The sequence below is a fragment of the Aquarana catesbeiana genome, linkage group LG11 (genome assembly GCF_042186555.1).
Source record: "Aquarana catesbeiana isolate 2022-GZ linkage group LG11, ASM4218655v1, whole genome shotgun sequence".
Taxonomy (NCBI): Eukaryota; Metazoa; Chordata; class Amphibia; order Anura; family Ranidae; genus Aquarana; species Aquarana catesbeiana.
Window position 1 is genome coordinate 53,297,744 of NC_133334.1, and position 23,995 is coordinate 53,321,738.

General features: G+C 45.5%; 1 protein-coding gene across 1 annotated transcript in view; it reads left to right on the forward strand.

Annotated features, from left to right (window-relative positions):
- LOC141111702 (hatching enzyme 1.2-like) overlaps positions 1–11,348 on the forward strand; it is a 46,049-nt gene extending 34,701 nt beyond the window's left edge. The window contains exons 9-12 of the mRNA XM_073603849.1: positions 1,483–1,592; positions 2,975–3,194; positions 3,655–3,773; positions 11,133–11,348. Coding sequence (XP_073459950.1) covers positions 1,483–1,592; positions 2,975–3,194; positions 3,655–3,773; positions 11,133–11,348 — 665 coding nt within the window. The remainder of the gene's footprint in view (positions 1–1,482; positions 1,593–2,974; positions 3,195–3,654; positions 3,774–11,132) is intronic.
- The last annotated feature ends 12,647 nt before the right edge of the window (positions 11,349–23,995 follow it).

Below are 23,995 nucleotides of genomic sequence, written 5' to 3' on the forward strand. Positions count from 1 at the left end.
CCACCAGGATACACTTGTAACTAAAATATAACTTTATGCTGGACTAAACCTTTAAAGTGACACTACACTCCAGACACTTCTTGAATGCAAAGAGATTTTATTTCTCTTGAACAGAACTTTGGCGGAGAGGGTTTAGAGCCAGAACACCTTTAGGTAGTTGCAATGTTATTTGGCAGACTCCGAAACTTCTACAGGTAGACAGCCATGCAGGGAAAGGCATCCAGCAAGACACCACATCTGCATGTGTAGGAATGCTGTCTCCTATGGCAACAGTCTTAGAACAGTACCTAACACAAGTTGTAACAAACTCCTTCACTTTCTTTACAATCACTTCTTGTAGGTTCTCAACCCACTGAGCTCCCGGTCTACTAACTAGACTTGCTAATTCACTGCCACCAAATTCATTGAGCTCTTCCAATCTGCACTCTAGTATCTTCCTCAAGCGTCATCCCCGCTTCTTTGCTGGGTCCCTAGCTTGGCACTCCAGATACTTCTCAAGCTTCTCCCCACTGGCCTGCTCGGCCTGGCATGACACACAAGGCTGCTCTGCAAGCGTCACCTCAGCTGGCTGGGTCCCTGTCTTGGTACTTGCTGAAGTTTCCCAGTTCTTCACCGTCCCCGGTTGGTGAGAATACTGCTCTGGTACTTGCGTCAGCTACTCACTGTGGTCCCTGGTAATGAGGTGGGTGGTCCCTTAGTGGCAAAAGCTTCCCTTCTACCTCCAACCACAACAGGTTCTCCGGCTGGCAGAACCGTCACTTGGACTGCAAGTCGCATTCCCAACCCTGCACGGCTCTCTCTTGCTTCTGGATAGGCCCTCAGACAGCCTAGCAGCCCGACGTGTCCGGGATAGGCCCAAAATCTGGCCTAGTAGCCCGGGCAATACAACACACATCCACCCAGACAGCCGTCCAGGTGGCACAGAACAATGTTCACCTGACTCCATCCAAATATATAGGTTCTCCCAGCAGCCCAAGGGATTTAAGAAAACCTCTGCCCATTGGCTGAGATACCCCATATACTCCTAATCTGTCCTTGCTTTGCCCTTCTCTTATCTAATGTCACGAGGTACCCAGCCACCTAGTGGCAGAAGAGAAAAGTGCAGCAATTCCAGACTTGGGTGAACTCAATTGATCCCTAACAATGAGCCAAGATAACAACACCTGGCAGGTAAATTTAGGATCAACCCTGCCTAAACATCAGGGTGCTACACTGTTATTTTGCTGCTGTGAACCTCTGGAACTATAAAGGTGAATAGAAGCAGCTGCTACTCATAAAAGTTGTGCTGCTCACCCCCGTCTACCTTCTTCTTACATTCATAGAACTCGTCTGCCTGCTATCACTAATGCATTGCATTCCGGGAATGTCATCCATCTGCTCCTGATCCATTCACAGAATATTTTTAATATTTTGGATAAGATCTGTGGATGAAGCCTTGTGTATATTTCTGGACATAACGAGGCTTCTGTACTTTTATTCTAGATACGTGCGGCTTCCTTCTGCCGGATCATCGCGGTACATTCTCATGGGACTCCAAACTTCATCCAAATGTCTCCACTTGTGTCTGGCTGATCCGGATCCCGGACGGAAAGGTAACAGATAATGTGATTTACGAATGAACCATATTTTTCACTTACCTAGTTAAGGCCAAAAATTCACTGAGTATTACTCACTCTCCTTTAACACCACTCTGTACCAGAACTCACTTACCTGCAAAAAGAAGGCAGAAAATGCATCCCAATGCCTGTGCCTTCCAATACTGCTCAGTTTAAAGGCCAAATCCAGCTAAAGCTTTTTTTTTTTTCTTTTTTAGGTTTGAATAGTTTGGAGAAAATTTCTCCTTTTAGATCTTTAGATTTATCAATAACTATGTAGTGCAATGCCTACTTGAATGGAAAAAAATGAAGGTGGATATAAACCCATTTGTACATTTTTGAGCAATTTTTTGACCATAAACAGCCATAAATAACGATTGGGTGTATTTGTAAAAAAAAAAAAAAAACTGCAGAGCTATTCTGCCTATGAAACTGCATGTCTTTGTGAATGGAGGCCAAATCAAATGTTATAAGGCTATTCTGTGTCCAGGCCAAATGCAATTCATTTAAAAAGGAATAGAGTGAATCCAGAAAATACTGCATTATTGCCACTAGATGGAGCTGATTATTATAATAAAAAACTTACTATGATCATTGGCACTATCTAATGGCCATGTTTGTTTTATTGTCCTGAACCAATCTATTCTGTGTGCATAAAAATCATTCGAACCAGAGAGAAAATAGTCTAATATCAATCAATTTTGTCCCCATCTGCACAGATTGAATGTACACGCAGTTTTACAGCATGAATGTTCATTTCATTTTGTGGTCTTATGAATTATGATCTTCCCAATGTAATTCCACTCTTCACTGTCTGATAGTTGAGCAGCACTCAGTTGCAGCGCTGTGACGTGTCCTGCAGATGTCACAGCGGGATATTTCCTTCCTTTGCCCGGGGTCGGCTTCATATCTGACATCAAGGGCTTTCTGGAGGAGCTGCTGTCAAACATATTGCTGGAGCTGCCCTGCAGTCAAAGAGTGTCATAAGAGGGAGCTAGGAGGGGAGAAAAGACATGCAGGGCTTCCTCCCTGGGAGAAATTGGAGCATGCTCAGAGAGAGCGGCAACACAGAAGATGGAGGATTGGCTGGAATAGTGTTGCCACCATCAATGAGGACGTACAGGGTATTTTTTGAAAGGAACATTGAATGCACACAAATTTAATTTTAGAGTCAATGACAAAATAAAAACATTTTGGTAAATCTAAAGGTCTGCTGTAGATTGTGCAATCGGACTAAAACATGTATGATCAGCTAAAATGAGATTGTATAAAGATTGTACAATCAGATTTTAACATGTGGTCAGCTTACAACTTGCTACAGATAACAGTGAGTATACCGTATCCATATAAAGGATTGAATGGTCACCTCTTTGCTCCAGGTCTTCCTGCAGTTTGAGAAGTTCGATGTTCGGTCTTCTCCGGCCTGCAGCCAGGCCTCTGTGATTGTCTATGATGGGATGAGCAGAGAGGCACCGGTTCTTATCCCCAGGAGCTGTGGAAAGGTGCGCCCGATTGGCCACGTTGCCTCTGGAAAGCTTGTGAGAGTTGAATCCACCAGAAGAGGAGGAGAGATCAGCTTTACAGCAATTTACAATACTAGTGAGTACAAACACTCTCTCTGATGCCATACTATTCCATAGCGCTATCCAATGAATCTGAAGTCCTAAAGTGGATCTGAACACTAAAGCTGGCCATACATTAGTCGATTTTCAAGCAAACAATCGTCCAAAAATTCTCAGTCTGTTTAAAGACTTGACGAATGTCATTTGAAAATACTTCAAAATTTTGTTTGCTTTTACATTCCATTTTGGAATGAATAGAGTTTCCTGAATGAAATCCACCTTCCCTGTTAGAAATTCATTAGTTCTAAAAATGTTTTCCATCTGCTTCTCTGAATTTTCTCACCACTGCGGTCGAAACAAACATTGATTATATCCTACTAATAATTCCAGAATTGAACAAACGTTAAAATGAAGAATTCAGAAATTTGATTAGTGTATGGCCAGCTTTATTAGTCCTGTGTATTCTTGTCACATTGTGTGCCTTTCCTCTATTGCAGTAAAATGTGGGGAATCCTTCAACAGCTCAGCAGGAAACTTCTCTTCTCCCGGTTTTCCGGCTCTGTACGCCAATTCCATGGACTGTGTATGGGTGTTATCTGCTCCTCCTGGGCACAAGGTAAATATGGTGGACATATGGAATTCTTCACGCCTAGGGTGACCACATTTCCAAATTGCCATTCAGGGACACGCCCTTCCCAAAAAAAGATGGCTTTTATTTTGGCTAATTCTTGGAAAAACAAAAGCAAACAGTGGTCACCAGTTTGGACAGGTGGTATAAAATGTGCACCCGCTTTAACTAAGTCACTTAGTGACAGCGGCATACTTTGTACATCACAGGGGGTCCCCTTAGTCTGTCTGTAAAGTGGCGTATCTGTAGCATGCATAGAACAGGCTGCAGCAAAAATGACATTTCTAAAGAAAAAAAAACAAGTCAAAACACATTTAAATTGACTCGAAGTTGCAATTGCCGACACCCGGCTTATGAAAAAAAAAAAAGAAAGAAAAAAACTGCGTGGGGTCCCCCCTTCGGGTCTGGTATGGATTTCAGGGGGAACTCCACGCCAAAATTAAAAAAAACGGCGTATGGTCTCCCCCAAAATCCATACCAGACCCTTATCTGAGCAAGCACCCTGGCAGGTCAGGAAAGGGGGGGTGAGTGAGCACCCCCTCCTGAACCATGCCGGGGGGCCACATGTCCTCAACATGGGGGGGTGCTTTGGGGCGGGGGGGTCTGCCTGGTCTGCTCCCACCCCAAAGCACCTTGTCCCCATGTTGATGGGGACAAGGGTCTCTTCCCCACAACCCTGGGCTGTGATTGTGAGGATATGCGGACGGGGGGGGCTTATCGGAATCTGTAAGCCCCCTTTAACAAGGGGCCCCCAGATCCCAGCCCCCCCCTCATGTTAATGAGTATGGGGTACTATGTACCCCTACCCATTCACCCAAAAAAGTGTCAAAAAGTAATAAAAACAATTCCATTATTAATCACTTCAGCCCCGAAGATTTGGCTGCTGAATGACCAGGTCATTTTTTGCGATACGGCACTGCGTTGCTTTAACTGACAATTGCACGGTTATGCGGTGCTGCACCCAAACAAAATTGACTACCTTTTTTTCCCACAAATAAAGCTTTCTTTTGGTGGTATTTCCATTGAACAAAGGTTTTTATTGAACAAAAGTGCATACACGTTAAGCACAACATACATATAATTATTCCTTCTTATTTTAAGGTAGGTATACAATGCATAGTACAATTATTGGTGTCAGTGAACTCTTATGTGGTTGTCCTTGTCACATAGTACAAAATAAAGGTATACAACATTCTACGAAAATTGGTGTGATTGTATCAGGAGTTTTTATATTAATTAGCACAAGTTTTCATATTCCTGTAACCATCGGCCCCATATCCTATTATATTTGTCTGGGCATCCTCTATTAATGTAAAGGAATCTCTTATAGGGGAGGGTTGCGTTTATGTCTGCCTTTCATTCTGTGATGTCTGGGGGTGTTGATCTCATCCATTTTCTGGCTATGATTTTTCTGCCTGAGAAAAGAGTTTTGTGGAGAAATATTTTGGTATATTTGTCTGGAACATCGGGAAATATCCCAAGTAGACACTGTTTCGGGTCTAGTGCTAGGGGGGAACCCATATTGTCATGTAGGAAGGTCACAACTTTTTTCCAAAGGCCTTGTATTTTTGGACAAGACCAAATGAGGTGAAAGAATGTGCCTGTTTCGAGGCCACACATTGGGCATGTGGTGTATTGACCTCTCTTGTATCTAGCCACTCTGAGTGGGGTGAGGTAAGCCCGATGAAGTATATATATTTGTGTCAGCCTGTCTGAGAGCTTGGGGGACGCATCCTTGCAGGTTTCCATCGCCTGCTCCCACTCCTCATCTTCCATTGGTCCCATCTCTCCCTCCCAGCGAGGCTTCAAACTGTATGCTATTTTGGCGGAGACCGGTGTGCTGAGTATGGAATAAAAGCATGATATGAGTTTTTTGGGATCTGTGTTCTTGATAATTGCAATAATAGGGTTAGGGGTAGGTTGCGGAAGGGAGTGTGGGAACTGTTCATGGGCTGCGTGTCGTAGCTGAAGAAACCTGAATGACATGTGGTTGTGCAGTGTAAATTCTTCCCTGAGCACGTCAAATGTCTTGAGGGCCCCATCTGATAGTATATGGTGCATGTAGAATATTCCCTGCTTGATCCAGTGCTCTGAGTCCTGAATATGTTGAAATTCCCGTAGGCCCTTATTGTGCCATAGTGGGGTGTAGTCATTGTGTGGTGGAAGTCCTAATTTGATAGTGGCTAGGTCCCATATACGTCTGTACTAATACAGCAAAGACTTTCTGTCACTTCTTGCCTCTGTAGTCTCTGTGCCCATTGTTATGGCATAGATCGGGTCTGTGGTTTGTTGTGCCCATTTCGGGCATAGTAAGTTGAGGAAGCGTGCACTATCTGTCTTGTCTATGTGAAAAAGCTGTAATAATTGGGATGCGATGTAGTAATGGTTAAAGTCTAGGAGGGCCGTACCACCCATGTCCGTTGGGTTTTTAAGCGCTTGCCACGTAAGTTGGTTTCTATTATTCCCCCAAACAAAGGGTTTAAGAAAGGCTTCAAGTGACTTAAAGTACTTTAGGGGTAGGTAGGTTGGGGTGTGCCCGAGAACATAGAGCACTTTGGGTAGTAGTACCATTTTTAGTTAAATTGATACAACCCCATACCCCCAGAGGTAGACGGGCCCAGGCTTGTATTTTAGCTTTGTTAGGGAGAATAATGGCTTGATGTTCAATGAGATGTAATCTGCTGCAGTTCTGGAGATATGAACCCCCAGGTATTTGATTATGTCAACCCTCTGGCATGTTGGTTTGGGACTCTGTGGGTGGCAAGCTATCGATTGGTAAAATTTGGGACTTTCCCCAGTTTATCTTGAGTCCAGGAAATTTCCCAAATTGTTCGATTGTTTGGATGGCATTGTGAAGGGAGGGGCCAGAGTCAGCTAGATATAATAAAGTATCATTGGCATACATGCTGATTTTTTCAGTCAAGGGTCCTAGTTTTAATCCTTCAATCTCTAGGTTTTCACGGATAGATATGGCGAGGGGTTCTGCAGCTAGAGCGTATAGTAGTGGGGAGAGTGGACAGCCCTGTCTCGTGCCTGTACTGAGGTCAAACACTGGATACGACCATCCATTCGCCACCACCTTAGCTGTTGGGTTTTGATATAGCAGTTGGACCCATCTAATGAACCTTGGACCAAAGCCATATCCCTCAAGGCATTTTTCCACTCAACCGAGTCAAGCGCCTTGGCTGTGTCAAGAGTCACCACCACACGTGTTCCAACATTATCGTGTGTGGCTTGTAAATTGATAAAGAGTTTCCAAAGATTAAAAGAGGTGTTGCAACCCGGCATGAACCCTGCCTGGTCGGTGTGTATAAGGGAGAGTCTGATTTGGTTGAGACGAATGGAGAGTGCCTTAGCTAGTGCCTTAGCTAGACTTTTAATTGTCATCCTGTAATAGAGAAATGGGACGATATGACTCGATGCTTGCCTGGTTTTGGTATAAGAACTATTGTGGCTTCCCTCATAGATAGCGGTAGAGTGAAGGTCTCGAACAAATCATTGTAAAGGGCTAATAGTTTACGGGTGAGTATCTTGTTGAAGTGAGAGTAAAACTCTATGGGTAAACTATCTGAGCCGGGGGATTTGGACCTGGCAAAACTTGCTATTGCAATGGCTATTTTCAAGGAGGCTAACCTGTTCTTCAGTTAGTTGGGGGAATGAGATATTCTCTTGAAAGAGGTCCATGGGAGCCAAGTCTTCATGGACCGTGGATGTGTAGAGGTCCATAAAGAAATCCCTGAACTTGGAGGTTACACTGGGAGGGTCTGAAGTTTTTGAAAAGAATTTTTGGAAATTTTTGTAAGCTCGTCGTCTTCGAGTAAGAGTGACAGCCAGAACGGGTTCAAACGACATGTTCGTGGTGGTTTATAAAGAGGAATACTCAATGTAATTCAATAGGGGCTGTAGTCTGACAGTAGTCTGGGACCAAATGTTGTTTCTAATGCCGTGTACACACCATCATAAATTCTGCCAGCAAAAGTCGGATGTGAGCTTTTGGTCAGAAATTCCGACCGTGTGTATGCTCCATCGGACTTTTGCTGGCAGAATTTCAGCCAGCAAAAGATTGAAAGCAGGTTCTCTATTTTTCGGTCAGAAAAAGTTCCTATCTGAAAATGTGTTCATCTGTATGCAATTTGGACGTGCAAAAAAATCAAACATGCTCGGAAACAATTTGACGCATGCTTGGAAGCATTGAACTTAATTTTCTTGGCTCGTCGTAGTGTTGTACGTTACCACGTTCTTGACGGTCGAAAGTTCAGAGAACTTTTGTGTGACCGTGTGTATGCAAGGCAAAACCATCCAAGTTTTTTCTGACGGAAATTCCGCTCGTGTGTACGCGGCATAAGAGACGTGGAGTATGAGCCTTTGGGATATGAGAATAAAGTCAATGTGTGACATGGAGTTGTGGGTGGGTGAAAAGCAGGAGTAAGTGCGTGTGTGTGGGAATCTATGTCTCCAGGTGTCTATTAGATGAAAGGAGGAGATAAGTTTGGAGAGCCTAGTATCCCTGGCTGTTCCTGTAGTTGGCAGTGAGGGTCTAAGCCTGTCTAAATCCTCATTCAATGTAGTGTTAAAATCCCCCATCCATACTGCCTGTGATGTGGGATAACGGGCCATAAATCCTTTTAGAAGAAGAAAATATTACAGCGCACACATGCAAAAAACATCTATCTTGCTTATAAATCCTTTTACACACGCACGTCCCTGTTCTGCCTCTCGTGCCCGCGATTGTTCATGGCCCACGGTCATCGCGACCGTCGGCTACAAGCATCGGCACCCCCCCTTAAAGGGGTTGTAAAGTTATTTTTTTTTTTTTTTTTAAATAACAAACATGTTATACTTACCTTCACTGTGCAGCTCGTTCTGCACAGAGTGGCCCCGAACCTGGTCTTCTGGGGTCCCTCGGCGGCTGTTTCAGCTCCTCCCCGCAAGCATTTACCACCTTCATGCGAGCTCCCTCGCACGGTGGTGAGTGCTTGCGGGCGCGCTCCCGTGATACAGCCGGCGGCTATAGCCGCTCGCTGTATCACTCGGCCCCGCCCCCCGGCGCGCCGCGTCATCGGATGTGATTGACAGCAGCGCGAGCCAATGGCTGCGCTGCTTTCAATCCATCCACTGCAGCCAATCAGCGACCAGGCTGAGCTGCAATGAAGATGACGAGGACGAGCAGCGAAGATTCGAGGCGTCAGGTAAGTAAAACGGGGGGCCTGGGGGCGGCGGTACTGTCAAAAGTTTTTTCACCTTAATGCATAGAATGCATTAAGGTGAAAAAATTTTTACCTTTACAACCCCTTTAAGGGAGCCGACGTATAGCTACGACAGCTCGTGGGATCGTGCCAACCTACCACAGTATAATGACTGCAGCTGGTCGGCAAGAAGTTAAAAAAACAGTGTTCCCCGTTTTAAATCCATCGTCAATCACACCGTCCGCCGCACTGCCGTGGCCAAAAAGAAAAAAAAAAAATTTCCCCCATCCATGAAGTCTGCCCATCTACTGCTCCACCATTTGACAGTTTTTATATAGGGAAGGGGCAGGGTCACATGGTGACGTCACCCCGTGGCACCACCCACTTCACGGACCCAGCAGGCACCCACGCTACGCCATCGGTTGTTAAGGACTGGTTAAGGAATGGAATAGGGAAGGATTACAACCCCTGTCAGGTTTTTCTTGCCATCTATGAAGGTTTCCCTTCACTTCCCATCCTGTAGACACAACAGAAACTGATGAAAAATCTCCTGACTTTTCTGCACAGCAATACAGCTTGGTCACTGATTGCAGAATGAAGACGCTGATTACGGATGAGCTCCTCTCCTCCTCATTCACTTTTCCTGTCTGAAAGCTCCCAGTGTTAGACTGACAGCACTATGCAGTTCTTTTCATTGCCTTAGTGCATCCGGGTGACACCAACTCTTAAAGCTCAACTTCAGGTTTTTGTTTAGAGAGGGGAAGGGATATATTACTGTTGTAGCGCCCTCCCAAATAGACTGCTAGGAAAGGTAGGCAAATTCAGTTTTGTTTGATTCCGCTATAATCACTAGTTTTGTGATTGCTTTGGGCTGTTCTGGGCTCTGCAGGCTGCAGGCTTGATTGCTTTCCCCTGTTTTCTGGAGCAGTGGCTGCCAACTTTTCAGACCTTACAGATCACTAAACTCACAATATTGAATCCCATGGACCACTAACATGAATTTTACATGCCTTATACACACAATGCTCTGGCTCTCTGCCCCCCCCCCCCCCACTCTACATCACACTAATGCCTTATACAGACTCATCATTGGATCTCACCTCCTTATCCAAGCACGTCCTCCCTCCCACAGTCTGTGATGAGTGCTGCCATTGGAAGTCCCCTCCTTCACCTCTCACTCTCTGCACTACTCCCGGCACCTCCCTCTGAGTTCACAGGAGCCGGAACTACAGAGAAAGCCATATTGACTGTCAGCGAGAATTGAGAACAATGGAAACAACATTGGATGGTATAACCCCTGGGGAACACTTCTTGTGATCCATGGGGGCTACTTGCTGAGGATTTGCTGCAGCTATACAAGGGATTTTCATCTAAGGATCCGGTCTGGAAGGTTCATTAAGGTAAGTCTATTGGATGCACAACCTCTTTTGCATTAAGGATAATGTTTGCCTGGCCTGGGACATTGCATATGGTGTCACAGTTCTGTCCATAGCTGGGGCTACCGCTGAAACAACTGTTCCAAGGAGTAGCTACAGAGTGAAGAGTGTCCTTTTCTTACTGCTCAGGGCTCTGGAGTATTCCACAGCTCCCTACATCCCATCCCAGTTATTCAGCAATACGTTTTAAAGAATAGCAATCCCTAGACAGAGTGACTGTTGCCATGTGCCTGGCTCTACCACCCTGAACTGGAAAACAAACCCGGGGTAAATCAGCGGGTGAGCACTACACTGTCAAGTTTTTGCTGTCCCCGATTTGGAGGTCTCCTGCTTTTGCAAGATAATAATTTAGGGGAATTATGACAAAAAATAAAAAACCTGACAAGATTTCTACTCCCCTTCCCATTCTCTGAGCCCAGGTCATCTTGGACCCGTCCCTTTGTGATGGACAGTCAAAGGATAAGCAGTACACTGAGCACATCTCCCTGTCACTCTGCTTTCTCCTCCTATCAGCGTGCTTCTTGTCAGCACATGAACCGAATGGCTCCTTGTACTGCATCTTTCTCTCAGCCCTGCTGGACTGCATGAGACTGATACCAGGTCACATTTAAAGACGTACACTGCTTGTAGTTGAAAAATATATTTAGTAATGCATTAATGATTAAAGAGCTTTACGTCTTTTCTATCTGCTTGGAGTTCACCTTGACTGTTTTGTGTTGTCACAGATGACGGTACGCATTGCTCCTTTCAGCCTGGAATTGTCCAAAGGCTGCTCCTATGACTATCTCCTCTTCCAAGATGGACAGAAGCAGAAGAGAACATGCGGAGTCCTTCCTAAGCTGAGCTTTACATCCTCTAGCGGTTCTCTGATGGTTCACTTTCATAGCGACTCTTCTGTCCAGGCCAAAGGATTCTACGCTGCCTTCTCCTTGTGTAAGTAAAGACTAGTATAATGACAGACTGCTCATGATTTACCTTCCTGACATTTCCTGAGCCATACCTGAAGTCCCTCATTGATGTCCCTACAGGGGGACCAGTCAGCAGGCCAGGTCACCATGAAATGTACCAAAAGTCACCTCTACAAAGGACTTCTATATCACATCCTTCAGTCCATGTAGTTCTTTTATTGAAAAGTATAGTGAGCAGCGATGAAATAAAATGCAAAATCCTCCTTCTGGAAAAGATTTGGGATTTTAAGGCTGGGTTCACACTGCTGCGGTGGCAGACATCGCATGTGATTCGCAGCGCACTGCTGTTCACATCACATGCGATGTCTGTGCTGTGCGATATCAGCCATACAGATAGTATGGCTGATATCGCACCGCATTCGGTCCAAACTCGCACAGGACCCTTTTTTTTGTTCGGACCAAAATTGGATCGCATGTGTGTTCACACCTATGCGATCCGAAAATGTCCGAATTGTCAGTTCGCATTGCGATATGCGGGCTGAACTGGGGGTGTCATTAACATTGTATGACACTCCCCAGCAGTTCGCATATGGCAGTGTGAACTGCCGTGCGAGTTGGTGCGATGTGGGAACCCGCAGTAAATTCACTGCGTTCCCGCACCGCAGCAGTGTGAACCCAGCCTAAAGCAGCATTAAACCCAAAAGTAAACATTTATAATATTGCAGCTTACCAATTCTTATGCCCTGTACACACGGTCGGACTTTGTTCGGACATTCCGACAACAAAATCCATGGATTTTTCCAACAGATGTTGGCTCAAACTTGTCTTGCATACACACAGTCACACAAAGTTGTCGGAAAATCCGATCATTCTGAACGCGGTGACGTAAAACACGTACGTCGGGACTATAAACGGGGCAGTGGCCAATAGCTTTCATCTCTTTATTTATTCTGAGCATGCGTGGCACTTTGTGCGTCGGATTTGTGTACACACGATCGGAATTTCCGACAACGGATTTTGTTGTCGGAAAATTTTATCTCCTGCTCTCAAACTTTGTGTGTCGGAAAATCCGATGGAAAATGTCCGATGGAGCCTACACACGGTCGGAATTTCCGACAACACGCTCCGATCGGACATTTTCCATCGGAAAATCCGACCGTGTGTACGGGGCATTAGATGTGGCGACTGCATTGGTTTTCTTTTTTTAGACTTTTTTTCCCATCATTTTCGCCCGGTGATCATGCCAGCAAGTCTGTTGTTTTTCAACAGGACAAGATGTTCTGCAGATCTGCAGCCGTTACAGACCTGAGACAAACCATTAAACACTGACATTGGGTGCTTACAATGTTACAATGATCAGCTTTTATTCTTTTATGTAAAACATTCATCCCAAAAGGAAAAACAACTGTTTGCTGTAACTGCTTACAAAGTGTTAACTGGAGTTCAGCTTCGGGTTTGTTAGTGCATTTAAATCTGCAAGTCCATCTAACACTCCCTTCCCCCCCGGACTGACAACGCTGTGCTCCTTCATCCAGAGTGGAGGCACTCTAATACAGGAGGTGTGTTACAGGCCAGATCACTGATCAGAAAACAGAGGGAAAAAATCCTAAAAATTAAAACTGATGCAGCCACCACATCTAATGATTAGTAATCTGCAATATTTTTTGTTTTGAGTTTAATACATCTTGAAGTTCGGTTACAATGTGATATAGAAGTCCTTTGTACAGACCATTTTTAATTTATTCCATTTATTTAAGATTTTTCAGTGTAAAAAAAAATAATAATAAAGACGTGACAAAGTCCCGGCAACCATTCTCATTGTATGGCTCATGATAATGAAAGAACAGTTAAAGCGGATCTTCAGTCATTTTTTCATCTTTCCATCTATTCAATCTTCTGCCCTTGTTGTTGTTTTAACTTTGGATAGTAAAACTTTTTTTTTTTAAACTTTTTTTTCTGCCAGTAAATACCTTCTACAGCCCCACTTCCTGTATCTTGTTTGGAAAAAAGCCTAGGCTTATGACATCATGCACGGCTCTCTCTCACTCTCATGAGAGTTTGCCAGGAAGGGAGGGGGGGGAGTCCTAAGAAGGCCAATGAGAGCTGCAGAGCTGGAAGTGTGTCCTGTGTAAATCCTGGAAGTGAACAGGCAGCAGCTTCAGCTGCCCACAGTTAAAATGGTTGCAGCCAGATGCAGCGGAGGGAGATTTCTGCAGCATATTTGGCAAGTACAGAATCACAGTATATATAAAATAATATGCAAAGTGGTTGGAGGGAAGCTTCAGAATGGCAAAGATTTTTTTTTTACAAATGATGTGAGCAGACTGCAGTTCCTCTTTATGGACCCAAACCGAGGGGTCTCCACCCAGGGACAATTGTTCATTCAATTTACTAATCATCAGTGGGGTCCAATTGTCATTCATTTTCCAATGCAGCAATGAGTAAATTGGAAGGAACAGGATGATCAATTATTCTTGAACCAACAAATCTCTAGAAGTGAATGAGGTTTTTGTTCGGGAAAGGTAATTCATTCCAAAATCGAATGTTAAACGCAAAAGCAGACATTTTGAACTACTTTCAAATTAGTTACATAGTAGGTGAGGTTGAAAAAAAGACAGAAGTCCACCCTATGTGTGTGATTATATGTCAGTATTACATTGTATATCCCTGTATGTTGTGGTTGTTCAGGTGCGTATCTAAGGCTCCATTCACACTAACGCATTTTTTGATGCATTTTGCATTTGGAATGCATTTGGAAATGCATGGGAATTTTTTAACATGGGTTCATATGGAACATGTTCACATCAATGCATTTTTGTACCTCTGCGTTTTTGGAAAGGATCAGGGACTTTTTTTTTTATGCAAAATGCAGCGTTTTGCATGTAATAGAATTCAATGGACCAGCATCAAAAACGCAAGTACAGCGTTTTTACATCGTTTTTGCAGCGTTTTTGACGCGTTTTGCGTTTTTGGCATTTTTTTTTTTTTTTTTTTAGACTTTATACAGTCTAAGGGAAAAAAAATGCAAAACGCGGCAAAAACGCTGAAAAAACGCTGCTCAAAAACACGGCAAGCACCACAAAAAACACTGCAGAAACGCTCAAAAGCAACATGCATAGATGTGAATCGAGCCTAATAGTTTTTTGAAACTACCGATTCTCCCCGCTGAGACCACTGCCTGTGGAAGGGAATTCCACATCCTTGCCTCTCTTACAGTACCCCTCTAGGGAACCCTCTACGTACTTTAAGGTTAAACCTCTTTTCTTCTAATTTTAATGAGTGGCCACGAGTGAAATGGCATTCATCAAGACATTGAATGTAGAGAGAATTTTAAATGAATGTTCATACAGATTTTCCTTTTAACGTTCGTTTGACAATTTCCTAGTGTATGGCCAGCTGTAGGATTCTTTCACATGGGTGGCCGGAGGTGGTAAGAATGGTCACCTAAACCACAGATGTAAGGGCTGAACAGCCAGAGGAGGCTCTTATCATACCAATACCATGATGCTTTGCTGGTGGACAATTTAACACAACCAGCTTAGTTGGTGGGCAGTACCACCTGGCAAACTCAGCCATTCAAGTCAATGGAGGGGGGGGGGGCTAAATGGCGGTTTAGCCCCATTAGAAATATAAAAATCAGGCATTTAGGAGGCGGCAGGATCGCCTGACAGTGGCTGCTTAGTTGCACTTTGAAAAGCGATCTGCTGCAGATCACTTTTCAGAGCATTGACTAGTGTGAACCTAGACTCTATCAACAACAGGAGGAAAGGGGAAGGGGTTCAGAGAGACACCAATATACAACACGGTCACAGAGGTAGGTGGTAAAGACATAGGCAGTAGAGGTGAGTATGCAGCGGCACCCACTGAGAAGTAACCGGGTGAAAAACAATTAGAAGGAAATCATAAATAATCTCCGGAATGTGACTATTTCAGCTCCATCAGGTGTTACCCTTAGGAAGATATAATTGTTAGTATAGCTAGTGTGGGGGTCTATTCTTACTTTAGGGATGATCCCATTACAAAGACATAGCTGAGGAGCTCCAAACTTTCAGAAATGTGTTACTCTCATAGATGACCAGGAAAAGCAATAAATTGTTGTTTGCAAGTTGCTTTCAAAATAAGAAGATCGGGGGCGCTGCTTTTTCCCCAATGTATGACTATATGTGAATTAGAAGCGGAATACACACTATAAGAAATTCAGGCGAACGTTTTCCTCCAAAGAATCTTCGTACAGTGTGTACACAACTTTCGACAGCTGATTCCGACTATTCATACGAAAATTCCCAAAGGAACAAATTTCTAAATTTTTCTCGTACGGGAACAGAACGGACGATTTTCGTTTAATGTGTACCGTTTTTTGTACAATTTTCGTACAAGAAAAATCTGAAAACAAAGACTGCGCATGATCAGAAACAATAGACGACAGAAAAAAAAAACCCTGTGTCGTAGGAGAATTTTCATACGAAGTTTCATTCATCAGTTCCGATTTGCTGTGAAACAAAGTGGAAAATCAGACAATTGTTCGCACGATTTTCTTATAGTGTGTACCCTACTTAAGTCAGATCCTGCCTCAGTTCCTCAGTGGTGGAGGATGTCCAGCTTCATCTAACTCTTTCCTCCCCAGCCTGCCTAGGGTGGGACAAAAAAAATAGACCCCGGTATTTAAGACTGAGCAGCCAACTGTGGGGGGCGGTTGGTGATGGGATATTCACGGAGTCAGTCCTCGGCATTGTGATTGAAAGGGGACTGCACTGTAATGATTACAGTACCCCTTTACAGTTCAGCTCCCTTTATATCACAACGCCCCCTTACATTACAGTGCCCCCAGCAATCATGCCCCCCCCCTTCTCTCTAATTACAGTGCCCCCTTTTTTTCTCTGCCCCCCTGCAAAGTCCTACCTTCGGCAGGGCAGAGGCAGTTATCAGCCTGTGTGTCCTCTCCCAGCACCCCCCCCCACTGACAATGTCATCCTATCAGTAGGGCGGGGGGGAGGAGCTGCAGATCTGGATCATATTAACAAGCGGATGATTACCTGCTTGTTAATATGAAAAGACTCCCTCTCTCTGTGCAGATCTCCAGCTCCTTCCACCCCGTGCTCTACTGATAGGATGACATTGTTGGCGGGGCGGGAGAGCTGAGAGAGGACACATAGGCATGGCCACACAGCGGGTCTGTGTCAGCCCCGTCTGGACCGCAGTTGCTGCTTACCTCCCGCTATGCGGCTCGTTATCAACAGGGCGTTGGGTACTTAGGGTTGCCACCTCATCCCTTTAAAACCAAACACATTAATTACACAGGTTCTGTGTGATCCTGACTCTCCTCCAGATGCGATCCTGACTCTCCTCCACATGCGATCCTGACTCTCCTCCACATGCAATCCTGACGCTCCTCCAGATGCGATCCTGACTCTCTCCTCCAGCACTTACAGCCAAGATGTCCACTGAACACCCACTGCAATCCCCGCTCTCCTCCAGATCCTGACTCTCCTCCAGATGCGATCCTGACTCTCCTCCAGATGCGATCCTGACTCTCCTTCAGATGCGATCCTGACTCTCCTCCAGATGCGATCCTGACTCTCCTCCAGATGCGATCCTGACTCTCTCCTCCTGATGTGATCCTGACTCTCTCCTCCAGATGTGATCCTGACTCTCCTCCAGATGCTATCCTGACTCTCCTCCAGATGCGATCCTGACTCTCCTCCAGATGCGATCCTGACTCTCTCCTCCAGATGTGATCCTGACTCTCCTCCAGATGCTATCCTGACTCTCCACCAGATGCGATCCTGACTCTTCTCCAGCACTCACAATCAAGATGTCCACTGAACACCCAATGCAATCCTCGCTCTCCTCCAGATGCGATTCTGATTCTCCTCCAGATGCGATCCTGACTCTCCTCCAGGTGCGATCCTGACTCTCCTCCAGATGCGATCCTGACTCTCCTCCAGATGCGATCCTGACTCTCCTCCAGGTGCGATCCTGACTCTCCTCCAGATGCGATCCTGACTCTCCTCCAGGTGCGATCCTGACTCTCCTCCAGATGCGATCCTGACTCTCCTCCAGATGCGATTCTGCCTCTCCTCCACATGCGATCCTGGCTCTCCTCCAGGTGCAATCCTGACTCTCCTCCACATGTGATCCTGGCTCTCCTCCAGGTGCGATCCTGACTCTCCTCCACATGCGATCCTGGCTCTCCTCCAGGTGCGATCCTGACTCTCCTCCAGATGCGATCCTGACTCTCCTCCAGATGCGATCCTGACTCTCCTCCACATGCAATCCTGACTCTCCTCCACATGCGATCCTGACTCTCCTCCACATGCGATCCTGACGCTCCTCCACATGCGATCCTGACTCTCCTCCACATGCGATCCTGACTCTCCTCCACATGCGATCCTGACTCTCCTCCACATGCGATCCTGACGCTCCTCCACATGCGATCCTGACTCTCCTCCACATGCAATCCTGACTCTCCTCCACATGCGATCCTGACTCTCCTCCACATGCGATCCTGACGCTCCTCCAGATGTGATCCTGACTCTCCTCCAGATGCGATCCTGACTCTCCTCCAGCACTTACAGCCAAGATGTCCACTGAACACCCACTGCAATCCCCACTCTCCTCCAGATCCTGACTCTCCTCCAGATGCGATCCTGACTCTCCTCCAGATGCGATCCTGACTCTCCTCCAGATGCTATACTGACTCTCCTCCAGATGCTATCCTGACTCTCCTCCAGATGCGATCCTGACTTTCCTCCAGATGCGATCCTGACGCTCCTCCAGATGTGATCCTGACTCTCCTCCAGATGCTATCCTGACTCTCCTCCAGATGCGATCCTGACTTTCCTCCAGATGCGATCCTGACGCTCCTCCAGATGTGATCCTGACTCTCCTCCAGATGCTATCCTGACTCTCCTCCAGATGCGATCCTGACTTTCCTCCAGATGCGATTCTGACTCTCCTCCAGATGCGATCCTGACTCTCCTCCAGATGTGATCCTGACTCTCCTCCAGGTGCGATCCTGACTCTCCTCCAGATGCGATCCTGACTCTCCTCCAGATGCGATCCTGACGCTCCTCCAGATGCTATCCTGACTCTCCTCCAGATGCGATCCTGGCTCTCTCCTCCAGCACTCACAGTCAAGATGTCCACTGAACACCCAATGCATACCCCGCTCTCCTCCAGATGCAATTCTGATTCTCCTCCAGATGTGATCCTGACTCTCCTCCAGATGTGATCCTGACTCTCCTCCAGATGCGATCCTGACTCTCCTCCAGATGCGATCCTGACTCTCCTCCAGATGCTATCCTGACTCTCCTCCAGATGCTATCCTGACTCTCCTCCAGATGCTATCCTGACTCTCCTCCAGATGCGATCCTGACTTTCCTCCAGATGCGATCCTGACGCTCCTCCAGATGCTATCCTGACTCTCCTCCAGATGCTATCCTGACTCTCCTCCAGATGCGATCCTGACTCTCCTCCAGATGTGATCCTGACTCTCCTCCAGGTGCGATCCTGACTCTCCTCCAGATGCGATCCTGACTCTCCTCCAGCACTCACAGTCAAGATGTCCACTGAACACCCAATGCAATCCCCGCTCTCCTCCAGATGCAATTCTGATTCTCCTCCAGATGCGATCCTGACTCTCCTCCAGATGTGATCCTGACTCTCCTCCAGATGCGATCCTGACTCTCCTCCAGATGTGATCCTGACTCTCCTCCAGATGCGATCCTGACTCTCCTCCAGGTGCGATCCTGACTCTCCTCCAGGTGCGATCCTGACTCTCCTCCACATGCGATTCTGCCTCTCCTCCACATGCGATCCTGACTCTCTCCACCAGATGCGATCCTGGCTCTCCTCCAGGTGCAATCCTGACTCTCCTCCAGATGTGATCCTGACTCTCTCCTCCAGATGCGATCCTGACTCTCCTCCAGATGCGATCCTGACTCTCCTCCAGATGCGATCCTGACTCTCTCCTCCAGATGCGATCCTGACTCTCCTCCAGATGCGATCCTGACTCTTTCCTTCAGATGCGATCCTGACTCTCTCCTCCAGATGCGATCCTGACTCTCTCCTCCAGCACTCACAGCCAAGATGTTCACTGAACACCCACTGCAATCCCTGCTCTCCTCCAGATCCAGTCCAATCTGGCTTTACCGCTCGGCACTCACAGCGTAGCATCACAGAACATCACCCTGCATTAAAGACGCCCTGGTCCTGGCCCTGGGACATGCAGCCGGTCGGCCTCGGCTCACCGGGCAAATGCCCAGTGTTCCCTGTGGCCAGACCAGGCCTGGTGGTCTGCATGAAAACATGGTCTGTCAAGAAACAATCACTCCTCTGACAACCCATCAAGGCATTTCGAAATATATTAATTTCTTCCAAGAGACAACCCACTCCATTAGGATTTTTATGATATTTTCAGGAAGCCATGTACAGCATCCTGCCTGCTCCTCCCTCCAGCCGTGGTCTGTCTGCATTGCGTAGATAAGCAGAGAGACCCAATGATGTCATCACTGGGTCTAAAATAAGATACGTAATGAAAAACAGAAAGTTTTATTTAACAATGTATTAGCATTTTGGCATGGAACCAAAATATAGGCAGATTAAACTTCAGCTGTCCTCTTATAACATCATCATATGGAGGTAAAATGTAGCGTCTGTTGCAATTTCTGTCTTCTGTTATTTCCCAGCGATGTAGTAGAACCGGTAACGCTCAGAAAATGACTTAAATGTTAAATATGACTGTGGTGTGGCGGCTCAGGTATCATTTTTGAACCATTTAAAAGTCACCTTGTAGGCTGCCCGAGGCGATCTTGTCATTTTCTTTAAAATGAGGGAGTTGGCAGTAAAATGACTTTTCATAAACAGGTGTAAGGGAATCCAGAGCTTGTGTAGTAATAAACTGAGTGTAACTGAGTTTGTACAGTACATAGACAGATTCAATTCGCATCATCACAGAGTGGTACTGTGGATACGAGAAATAGGTACATATATGCCACGTCCCGGTATATTTGAATTTGGATAATCGACTTTATAAGCACAACACTAACTACGTTGTTTAAAAAGTATATAAATGTATTATTTACAAAAACACATTTGAAACAATATTAAAATCATTGACTATTCACAATGTTGCCTTGAAACATATAATATGCCACCTATAGATCAAAAGTAATAGACTACTTAGTAATGAAAAACCAAAAAGCGTGGAGTATGAAAAGCGGTGTGTTGTGATTCAGCTCAGCTCTACGTGTTACGCGTACTCAAAAACGCTTCTTCAGGCGCTTGGGGCATTTTATTACTATAATCAACAAAAAGAAGGGACAGTGTCCATGGCACATCCAGAGATGCAGAGATATCTCATCAGCAAAATTAGAAGCTAATCTGTAAGGTAATGATCAAGCCAGACTTGTGGTCATGGAAGGTTAATTCCATAGCCAGCAAAGGGAAAACTAATAAGTTGTATAGTGATTCTGGAATTGCAAGGGATCCCCCACTTGTCATATATTTCCATTAATCATCAATTTATTGTTCCCATGCAGACACCATCAGGGTAATCCTCCACTGCAGAGCTTCACTGGGCCTAACCCACCCAGCGTGGTAAATGGTGGCTGAGTTTGTACATAGTTATAGTGTAACATTCCCCATCAGATCGCCCGTTATGTCACCTGCGGTGAGCTGACTACCCATAGAAGTAGGTTGACAAGTCAAAAAAAGCAAAATGATATATAAATACATTTTAAAAACTGGGGCAGACTTAATGGACACATTGTTTTATCTGTTGTCACTGTTCTATGTTTCTGGATTAAAGTGTTTGTTACCCCAATATTTTTTTATTCCTGATATGTGTCAGTTGTACCATGTACTTATTTTTAAAAAGTATCCTGTTTTCTTTGTTCATTTGTGTGAAATACCTGGTGATCCTGCCAGTCCTCTTGTTTTCATATTTCAAACTGACCATGCTATGCATGGAAACACATCCATCTCAGCGGTCATGGTCAGTTTTCTAACTGTGCTGGGATCACAGCCTGCCTGTCCTCCAATTGTCAGACTTGTGCTGACACGCCCCCCCCTGCCCAGCCATTCACTGGAAAGACATGCCCCCTACAGTCTCCACCCCCAAGCTCTGTATGCCCCTTATGCAGCTGAGAATAGAGGTCATGTGATCACAAAAAAAAAAAAAAATTATGTTGTTTTTTTTTTTAAATATATACACAAATGTTTTACCTTTCATTTCTATTTTAAACTGAGTGGGTTGATTTACAATCTAAGGGTTTACATATACTTAAAACTGAGTTCCACCCAAAAATGGAACTTCCGCTTCTCCGGTTCCCCCCAACCTGTCTAATACAGGTATTTTGCTCCCACTTCTGGGCATAGATACTCAAGCCACCCGCGGGTATCTGCGCCACTTCCCACCCCCTCCCCCGCGCTGTGTTCTGGGAGACACACAGGTCCCAGAAAACAGCAGGGACCAGTGGGATAGCGCAGTGCGAGTCGCTCATGCGCAGTAGGGAACTAGGAAGTGAAGCCGCAAGGCTTCACTTCCTGACTCCCTTACCGAGGATGGCGGCGGCAGCACCTGACAGCCGAGGGATAGATCAGCTTCAGGTGCCGACATCGCAGGCGCCCTGGACAGGTAAGTATGTGTAGCTGCTGACTTAAAAAAAATATATAAAAAACAGCGGAACTCCGCTTTAAAGTGATTGTGCAGTCTCAAGGTTTTTCACCTTAATGCATTTTATGCATTAAGGTGAAAAACCTTCATTGCTGCAGCTCCCCTCAGACCCCCCAATCCAATCCAACACTGTGCACAAACCCAGCGACTCCAGCCGGTGTCTCCCTGCTCATTGGACAGATTGATAGCAGCGGGAGCCATTGGCTCCCGCTGCTGTCAATCAAATCCAGTGACTCGAGGGACAGAGCTGAGTCCTGCTGTCTGTCAATGGATGCAGCAGCAGGACTCGGAAGCGCGCCCACACTGGTGCCCCCATGAAAAGCAGCTTTCCTGGGGGGCACCTGATGAAGAGGAGGAGCCAAGAGCACCGGCGGGGCTCCCCAGAAGAGGAGGATCCGGGCTGCTCTGTGTAAAACCCTTGCACAGAGCAGGTAAGTATAACGTTTGTTATTTTTATTTTAAAAAACGAACCTTTACAACCCCTTTAATCAAACCGATTTCCATAACTGTTTCACTCTTTTACTGCTCCCCACCCCCATAGTGTAGTATGAACAGGGATGCTCTACTGAGTCAAGCATTTATTTTTCTTGTTCAATAATTTTATTGAATAAATTATACTCTAGGTACAAGGATATGAAGTGTACAAGCAGTTCTAAATATCACAATATTTCCTAAATATACATAAGACAGTCATGTGGATACCAACAGAACATGCTACAAAAATAAAGTAAAGAATAAATTAAAATGTCAGGAATCAGACCAAAAGATTTGTAAATCTGATTCACACAGGTGAGGGGATGGAGAGAAGATAGAAGAGGGGAAAAAAGAAGAGTGCCTTGGCGGTTTGCTGAGGGTATGTCTGGTGAGCACACTCAGGATCATAAATCTTTTATAAACCTGTCAAAGGACGTCAGTAACAAATGACCAACCCACAGCACTTTTGAGCACAGTGTCTGTTAGCTTCACTATCAACTTTCAATTAGAGAAAGTCCAGTGTATTCCCACTGTGCCCTCAGCTAGTGAGAAAAAAAATGCTATCATTATAGTTTGCTTTGTGGCTCTTAGAACGTGTTTTATAAACTTGGATTGAAATTTTGGTCAGAGAGTGAGAAGTGCCTCACTTGGATTTCCTGGGATGTTGGTGCCCAATAATTCACAAAACATCCAGTAGACCTCTGTCCACAGAGCATGTCAAGTCCACCAGATGTTCATCTGTTGGGCAGCCCTGGAAACCATTCCTTCCATGCCTGGGAATTTACTAAAGGCAAATAGGTCTAATGGCTAAATGGAATTTGCCCCAGAGCTTAGTGAATGAGGTGAAGCTCTGAAGACTTCCATCATCTAATTATGTGCAAGCAAAATTGCTGTTTATTTTCCTTGCACATGATTGGATATTCTTTTCTAAGTGAAATGTCACACAATCACTAGTTCTGGGGCAAGTTTCCTTGCAAAGTGCAACTTCCCTCACTTGTAGCCAATTTGTCTTTAGTAAATCCACTCCAATGACAGACTGAAGGTCTGGTAAAGAAAAGATTCCCACTCCCCCTCCTGTCGTGTGCACTTTATGTGCATTGTGACGTGTGACGCGACTTGTGCTTGTGCTGGGACGCAGCGGCCATTTTCTTGGTTTGAAACGCCGGACGTTTCTGCCGTTCGTAAGCCTGTTTTCGATCGTGTACATGTGAGTGTAATAACTTTTAACTTTACAATAAATTAAGAGGTTTGGGATGTCTGCACTATGAAGTGTCTTCTTTCTACCGGGTTACTACATTGGTGGATGAGCTGGTTTATCTAATCCCATGCTGGTGAGGATCTGTTATTGCAAGGCATCCAGGCTTACTGATATCTGCCTGAAGGGGCTGCAGTCTATTATCCCCCATACTGCTCAGGAGCGGTTGTTGGACAAATAACTATGCTAGTATTTTCTACTTGAGGGTAAGAGGCAGTTTGTTTGGGTGATGGTGGCGGTGTCTTTGCAAGCAGATTTCACCAGTTACTTCACATT